This window comes from Camelina sativa, chromosome 6 (assembly GCF_000633955.1).
Source record: "Camelina sativa cultivar DH55 chromosome 6, Cs, whole genome shotgun sequence".
NCBI classification, from domain to species: domain Eukaryota; kingdom Viridiplantae; phylum Streptophyta; class Magnoliopsida; order Brassicales; family Brassicaceae; genus Camelina; species Camelina sativa.
Window position 1 is genome coordinate 9,869,725 of NC_025690.1, and position 8,801 is coordinate 9,878,525.

Sequence of the window (8,801 nt, forward strand, 5' to 3'; positions counted from 1 at the left end):
ATATTTTCTTGATAGTTTTCTGGAGTTTTGCTTTGAGAGATTTGTTGTTGGGATTTGGTCATCTAGGGAACAATAAGTTTCGACACTCAGTTTCATTGCTTTTCTTTTTATGTCGTTTGTGATAGCTCTATTAAGTTTAATCCATGTTTTTATCCAAAAAAATTGTTTTAATCCATCTTTTACTTTTTTTTTTACCAAATTATTAGTCGAGGAGATGGTCGAACAACTCATGGGATATCATAAGTCTATGACCCCACTATTCTGTTTCGTAAGTGCCTCTATGACTATGTTCTTGATAATGAGATATGCGGTTTACTTTGATATTATAGAAATATACAAGTTACAATATGTATGAGCTATATATGGAAATTGCATTTCTTCATATACACAGGATAAGGCAAAATGCGCTACAACGAAAAAGCACACTCTTGAGGATAAAGAGAACCCTCTTATCCTTAAGAATTTAAGAAAAGTTTGGGAAATGTCTTAGCTGTGACAAACTAAAGTGCAATGAGAAAAACACTTTGCTTGATGATTCGCCCTATAAAACCTTGTGTAATCATGTAAGAATTGTTAAATGTTTGCGACACATCTTTTAAACGCCAAGGTATTTTTTAGCCTGGATCATACATCAGTGATTGACACATTTTTTACTCTTTTTCAGCCACACACTAGAATCTTTCCTTACCCGTAAAGGTACAAAGACCCTAACGATTCTGCATTGGGTGATTCTTTTACCTAATTAATATTCAAGATCATCCCTAGTTTTGTAACATCAAGCTGAAAGATTCAATGAAGAATCAGATAGTTCTTAACCTTCTCTTTCAATCAATTATTAAGAAAGATGCCGCATTGATTGCTAATATCTTATGTGCTTTCAATTTTGAGAACAGGACCTGACGGTATACTAAAGAAGTACCTTAAAAAGTTAGCGGATGCTAATAATGTTCAGAATTTTGTAGACGAGAATCCAACTAGCCAGCCTGCCATAACCAGTGGCGGACCTATGTACAAACAACGCAGGTCACATGACCTGTGCAAATTTTTAAATTTCCCTAATGGTTATTGAGAAAAAAACACATTTATTCTCATCAAAATTTTTTTTACTTGTTTAACCTGATTTAAAATTTATCCTGGGTCAGCTATTGGCCACAACTGAGATGCATGAATCATGGGACTTCTATTCAAAAGTCGTCGAGGCACATTATTACTGAGTCCATTTCACTCTTTTATTTCTCCTTGTGAAAATTTATATGTCACTACCAATTTTATCTAATACATGACTATGGTTGATGTTACATGACAAGGAGTTTGGTCTTTAGGTGTTTTGGTTTTATTTAATTAGTTTAATTATTAATTTAGTATTGGGAGTTTTCCTTTAATCATTAGGTTTGGTTGTTTGCTTTTCACGTTTAGGTCTTCAGTATAAATATAGGTCTTTATGCTAATGAGTTTTTTCAGTATAAATGTAGGTCTTTATGCTAATGAGAGATCAAGCCCTAAGAATTAACCTTAATCTCTAAGAGGGAGCTAAAACTTTTCATATTTCTTAATTCTCAAACAAAGAAAGTCCATAACAGTTTGATATTAGAGCTGTTAGGTTTTGATAAGATGATAGCTTGATTCTAAGTAAACCCTTAACTCTTGATTTGTTTCTCACTCATAAACCCTCTAAAACAATAAGAGATATTACTCTTTGATGTCTATATTGTAAATGTTCTCAACGAATCTCTAAGAATACTTTAGATTGAGCCACTTCAATCATGAGATACATTTATTTTAAATAAGTTGAATCATAAAATAGGTAAAACTCTTTTTACACATATTACATAATTAATAATATTATATGTATTATATAATAATTCAAAATAATTTGAAACTACGGTTAAACAAAGATGATAAAATAATTATGATTCTAAATCCTAAAAAAACTTCCAAATGTAATAACTTAAACAAATAATATGCTATAGCTAGATATCAAATCTTAGTTTTTTTTAAAAAATCTTGATTGGTAAATAATTTTTAAATATTAATTTTGAATTTTCGTCCATAATTATTTAGAGAAAAAGTGAGTTGTTTTTTTTACAAACTAATAATATTAATTTCAATATATTATTATTTTTAATTACAATTATTCTTAAGAAGAAACTAATATGCTCATCTTTCTAATGCTATTTTGATGTAGTTATTGTCAACTTTTAGATTAAATTTAAAAATGTAATTCCAGATTAATCTTATCCAGTTAGACTTTTATATCTTCATGGGCCTCAGCTTCTTCTCTTAGGCTTTTCCAAAACACGAAGCCCACCTTACCTCTCCAAATGATTTTAAGCGAACCGAGATTAAACCAAGATCACATCACTGGTGGTCCGATCAGCTCCGATCGCTTTGTGTTCCTCAGCCACTTGGCTCCGCCGCGATTCTTTCCCGTGAGTCGTCTCTCTCTCTTCTTTTTCATTTTCACTCCTCCATTTTTGAGATTTAATAATGTGTGACGTTCTCCGATTAGAGTATCTAATTTTCTAATTTGGTTGTTTTGTTGTTAGAACTAATCCGGCGGTTTGAGTTTTTTTTTTTTAATCTATGGCGGAACCACCAAAGCTTAGGGTTTTAATGGTCTCTGATTTCTTCTTCCCAAACTTTGGTGGTGTCGAGAATCATATCTATTATCTCTCTCAATGCTTGTTAAAGCTCGGTCACAAGGTCAGTGTCTTCTTAATCAATCAAAGTTCATACCTTTTTTGCGATTTTTTAGCTATATGGAAATCGAATTCTCATAAACCTGGATGCTAGTTCAATAGGATGTGATTATAATTCAAGTTTCAGGCTTTATCATAATATCATCACTAGCTGTAATCAAGTAATGTAGCATATAATGTGATAGGAGCTTGGGGCCAAATTTGCGTTCTTCTATTGTTTGGTGCTTTTAGCTTCTTCTATAGCGTCTGCTACAAGGTCAGTGTGAGATCATTAAGTTCATGTCTTTTTGCGTTTTTTGTTATGGCAGAATCAAATTCTCGAAGCCCTTCTATGCTAGTTTAGGATGTGACTATTCAATTTTCAGGCTTTATAATCAGTATCTGTAACCAAGTAATGTAGAATAGTGTGATAGGAGCTTGGGCCAAAGTTTCGTTATTCTCTTCTTTGGGGAATTAGTTTAAGGTATTGGTGCCTTTGTTGCAGGTGGTGGTTATGACACATGCTTATGGGAACCGTACTGGAGTTCGATATATGACAGGTGGACTCAAAGTATATTATGTACCTTGGAGACCTTTTGTTATGCAGACCACATTTCCGATAGTTTACGGAACACTTCCCATTGTAAGGACCATACTTAGACGCGAGAAAATCACAGTAGTTCATGGACATCAAGCTTTCTCTACGCTTTGTCATGAAGCTTTAATGCATGCCAGGACGATGGGCTATAAAGTTGTGTTTACAGATCATTCCTTGTATGGGTTTTCTGATGTTGGGAGTATCCACATGAACAAGGTTTTACAGTTCAGTTTAGCAGATATAGACCAGGCGATTTGTGTTTCACACACGAGCAAGGAGAATACGGTTCTAAGGTCTGGATTGCCCCCAGCAAAGGTTTTTATGATACCAAATGCTGTTGATACTGCTATGTTCAAGCCTGCTTCTCTTCGTCCCAGTACTGATATCATCACTATAGTTGTCATAAGTAGATTAGTGTATCGTAAAGGTGCGGATTTGCTTGTTGAAGTCATTCCAGAAGTTTGCCGTTTATACCCCAATGTGAGTTTAAACCCCCAGCTCACATTAGTAACCAATCATACCGCCATTAGCTCTTTTAGTATCCGCATTTACTTATTTTATTTGGTTTTTGAAAGGTTCGTTTTGTAGTTGGAGGGGACGGACCAAAACATGTGCGTTTAGAGGAAATGAGAGAGAAGCATTCTCTCCAAGATAGAGTTGAAATGCTGGGTGCAGTGCCACATTCTCGTGTACGCTCTGTATTGGTAACCGGTCATATTTTCCTGAACAGGTGTGCTGATTCTTACACTTTTTAATGTTTAAAATTCACAAAACTAGACATTAGTTTTTTATCAGTTACTGCTACTACAGTCTTGATCCTCTGACAGTTCTTTAACAGAAGCCTTCTGCATAGCTATATTAGAGGCAGCTAGTTGCGGATTATTAACTGTCAGCACTCGTGTTGGAGGTGTCCCAGAGGTGTGTAACATTTCCTATAATATCTTCGTTGCCCTTTCAGTTCATCCTCATTGTTTCTTTCTTCCAGATTTGATCAAATCAAGTTTTCTTCACAACTTGCAGGTCCTACCAGATGACATGGTTGTACTTGCTGAACCAGATCCGGATGATATGGTAAGAGCAATTGAGAAGGCAATATCAATACTCCCAAGTATTAACCCCGAGGAGATGCACAATCGAGTGAGTTCTGCTTCAAATCCAAATATAAGTCTATTTATAAGAGTTTAGAGTCTCTTCTCTAAGCCTTTAATTTTTTTTTGGTTTGCTTGTTGCTACTAGATGAAGAAGCTCTACAGTTGGCAAGATGTTGCTAAAAGAACCGAGATTGTATATGACCGTGCTTTGAAGTGTTCAAATAGGAACCTTCTAGAACGTCTATCTCGGTACATTATATTCTTACTCATATTGATTAATTTAAACCCCACCCCCTCCATTTTCTTCGTTATTGACGAATATCTGATCTTCTGTAGGTTCCTCTCGTGTGGAGCTTGGGCGGGGAAGCTATTTTGTATGGTTATGATCCTCGATTACTTGTTTTGGCGGTTACTTCAGTTACTGCAGGTGATCCCTCAATTATTCATATTCTCTAGTCCTTGTGTTTACAAAATGTAATTGATGTCTCCAAATTTTGCCACAGCCTGATGAAGATATTGAGGAGTCTCCCGATATCCGTCTTTGCCATCACCGAGGCATCGAAGTATCTGATGGTCTCAAGGAAGAAGATAAAGTGAGAAATGAGTGAGTCGAGTTTCATCTCCGTCAATTTTGGCATTTTGTTGCCTGAAATTAGAAGTGAGCCCTAGATTCATTGTTTCTTAGGACATAAGTAACTCCGTAAACTAATTTATACAGTGTTCATATTTTCATTACAAGTTCTGTCTTTTGCCAAACCGAAAATAACCATGGAAAAGGTAAAGACGATGATGTAGCAGTGAGTCCCATATACTCGTCCGGAAAGAAATTTGATTTTGGATTACTTTGAGCATTCTAACATTACTATGTATGATAAAATAACCATCATAATTTCATTATTTATAAATCATAATATTTTGTTATATGCTATACTATGCATATAATGCATATTCTCAAATCAGATGTAGAAGAATATGGGGTATGCTTTTTTCATTCACCAAGGCAATACAATCATATTTATACATATAAAGAAACACGGAAAAACCTATGTCTATAACGATATAATACATACGACCCCATTAATATAAGATATGGCCTAATACTCCTTCTAGTTAGAGAATGAAGATTAATGAGGCTTAACTTGGAAACTAAGCGATCAAAGTGTGATCACGAGTCACCTTGGTTAACAAATCTCCTAGTTGATCCGCAGTAGGAACATACGATATGCTTTCTTGTTCATTCACCAAAGCAATACACATATAAGAGACACGGCTGAACCTACGTTTATGACGCATAATATATATATGCGCCCACTAATATAAGAAATAACCCAATATCAAACGTTATTTCGTCTTCTTTTCTGCCCTTTGTTCATTATTTTTTTTATATTTGATTAATTTATATTTCCTATATAACAACAAATAACTGTAAATGGTGATACAGACTATATAAAGAAGTAAATTTGTAGATATCATCCATTTATATAAAAAGTCATAAAATATTAAGATTTAATATGTAAATAAAATAAAAAAGATAAGATGCATGAATATTGTGTGATACATACATGTATTATATTAGCTGTCTTTGGTCTGTAACAATTTAAGATAATTATTTCCTCAAAATTGACATTAGTAAGTGGACCTATATTTAAATTATCCTATATAAGTTTAAAGCTATAAAACTATTTTTTTATTTAATACCATATACAGTTTAATATATATTATTTTATTTTTATGAGTCAGTTACACCTTTATATTGTATTGGTCTTATGTAAATCATCAATATAAAACAATGTACAAGAAATGTAGTTTACCACTTACACTTACACTTGAAAAAGAAAAAAACAGAGCCAAAAAATGGTTTTGAGAAACAACAAAAATAACATTGGGGGAAAGGCGAGGAAGACTCCAACTTCATCCAGGGGTCGTAACCGTCGCATCCGGCTTCCGGTGAGCTGTGCTTCTCAAGTTTTTAAGCTGACACAAGAGCTAGGCTTCAAGACTGACGGCGAAACTGTAGGTTGGCTCCTCCGTATTGCCGAGCCAACAATCTTGGCTGCCACGGGCCATGGTGTCAACACCACCTCAGATGACACCTCGAGTGATTGTATCCACCCATATATCAATATTCATAATACAAGTAATATGAATCAATTAAGTTTTGGTAACAATTGTACTATCGATAACTCTGTCCATTATGCGGACACAAGTGCTGTTGTAAGCCAAGCCCATCAACGAGAGAATATTACTGGTCATCATGGACTAGTATCCCCAGCCGCTACGATGAGTACTGATTATGGTTCAACTAGTTTTCCGGAGAACTCAATGCCTCAGCAGCAGCCGCAACCACTGGATGATGAGTTTGATGAGGAGGATGAGATGGGGACGGCTGCACAAACCTATGTCAACCCCGAGAATACTAATTGGCGTTAGAGATTGTGTTTATGTCTATGTTCAACTTGATTTGGTTTTACTTTGGTTGCTATTTGCGTATGGTTTTCTTCATGTTTCTCAAGTTTAAGATGAATAATTGTTAACTAAATGTAATTTCTTTTGGGTTCAGTTCAATTTCAAAATTTCATCTCTAGTCCATTTATTTGGAAGAGGAAACGGTAAGAGTTAATTAAGCTGAAATCTAACCAAGTAAATGTAAAATTGAATTTTAACTGTATAGACTTTGATTTAAAGAATGTGTTTTAATTACATTGGAAAAAAAATATCCAAACCAGCATGTAACAAATATTGTCCAGCACTCCGTGTATGCCTTAGAGTTTAAAGAGTGTAAAAAATAAGAAACGAGACCCAAAGAGAAGAGATCTTTAATCCTTACGAACAAATTTGAAGGTGTTGAGAAAGCAGACCAATTTGTCGGAGTTGCTGACATCTTCATCAATTCAGTTCAGATTAGTGTGTTCTATTTTTTTCTTACAACAAAAAATTACGTCATATGAGCCATTTAAGTGGAAAAGTTTTTACAAGCAGAACATAATGCAAAAATGTACGCACTGGCGGAGCTAGTGAAGGAAGAGAGCTTGTATATATATATCAAATAATGGCAAATTTTGTCTGTTTTTAGTGAATTGGCACCCATGTCTGAAGTTCCACTACCTTTTTTACCCTTTTTTTTTTTATTTTTCAATACAATGTTTTTCTTATTGTATTTATATAATCTTTTAAGATTATAACAAAAACTCCAATAATTTTTCATATTAGTAATATATGACCCCATAATCCATTATTCTTGCTCCGCCACTGGATATACGCGTTTGACGTGTCAAAGAACCCGCATTTACATTTGCGTCTTGAAAAGTTAGATAAAGAGAAAGAAGAAAACTCATCCTTGTCAATTTTGATGTCGTCTAAATATATCGAGAACGCCAGCCATTCTAAAAGAGAAGACACCGTCATCACCAAGAGATTAATGTGCTCTAAATGTCTTCCTAAAACTAAAATTTTGATACTATGAAATTAAAAATGTTAAAAACGTAGCATCTCGTGTATATTAAAATCCTATTTTTTATATTACAAAAAATCTGAAAACTATTAGTGAAAAACCATAGTTGAAACTTGAAAGAGCTATAAGATAAAAGTTTTATAAATTCATCGCTAACACATCCCAAGAATCTAAAACCCATACCCAAAATTTGTGATCTACAATGGAATTTTTCGGCTCATTCGAATAGGACCCAAAATGCAATATATTATATTTTAGAAAGAATTACTCAGATGTTATAGAAAAGTTGGTTTATTCTTGATATGTATAGATTTTTAAAAAATTGTTCAGATATTTAGTGCTCTGGATGTAATTATAATTAACATCCTGGGTTTATTTTTTATTTTTAATTCCAAAAATATTAAAAAGTACATATCAGCAAACAATTCCACGTCATTATTGACAATGAATGTCTGATTTATATTATTTCACGGCTGAGTTATAATACTTAAAGGAAAACAGAAGGTCTCGTAAATTCCTACGACGGCTGAGTTATAATTCTTGGTGGCTCACTTATAACAAGAAATAAGCTGAAAGTGAATGTCTGATTTATATTACTTCACGGCTGAGTTATAATATTTAAGAGAAATAGAAAGGTTTCATAGGCTCATATGACGACTAAGTTAAAATATTCTGTGGCTGACTTATAACAAGAAATAAAAGTAAACAACTGAATTTTATTACTTGACGGCTGAGTAATAATACTTAAGGGAAAACAAAATGTCTCTTAGATTCATATGACAACTGAGTTATAATGTTTGGTGGCTGACTTATAACAAAAAATAAAATTAAATTAAACTTGGCGTGCATTGTTTCCGCATCTATCTGCACAACTCTACACCCTCTATCATCGGTGTTAAATACATAATTGGGTTTCTTTACCCCATTACCGGAAACAACAATTACCAGAACTGGATCCATGAAAGAAAATGAAGAAGAATGAG

At 33.8% G+C, this 8,801-nt stretch overlaps 2 protein-coding genes across 4 annotated transcripts; both read left to right on the forward strand.

The window, feature by feature from the left end:
• On the forward strand, positions 2,348-5,209 carry LOC104790763 (phosphatidylinositol N-acetylglucosaminyltransferase gpi3 subunit-like). 3 transcript variants are annotated; one of them, XM_010516548.1, is made up of 9 exons: positions 2,348-2,429; positions 2,547-2,703; positions 3,184-3,756; positions 3,852-4,006; positions 4,104-4,194; positions 4,297-4,413; positions 4,513-4,616; positions 4,704-4,794; positions 4,871-5,209. In XM_010516548.1, the coding sequence occupies exons 2-9, from the start codon at positions 2,584-2,586 to the stop codon at positions 4,973-4,975; spliced, it is 1,356 nt and encodes a 451-aa protein (XP_010514850.1). In that variant the 5' UTR covers positions 2,348-2,429; positions 2,547-2,583; the 3' UTR covers positions 4,976-5,209. The 3 variants fall into 3 exon arrangements, with proteins under 3 accessions (XP_010514850.1, XP_010514848.1, XP_010514849.1); XM_010516546.1 differs by having other exon boundaries at positions 4,513-4,794; XM_010516547.2 differs by lacking the exon at positions 2,348-2,429 and adding an exon at positions 2,885-2,955 and having other exon boundaries at positions 2,566-2,703; positions 4,513-4,794.
• Positions 6,205-6,906, forward strand: LOC104790765 (transcription factor TCP16-like). Its single transcript, XM_010516549.2, has one exon. It carries the CDS (start codon positions 6,222-6,224, stop codon positions 6,795-6,797), a length of 576 nt encoding a protein of 191 aa, XP_010514851.1. The 5' UTR covers positions 6,205-6,221; the 3' UTR covers positions 6,798-6,906.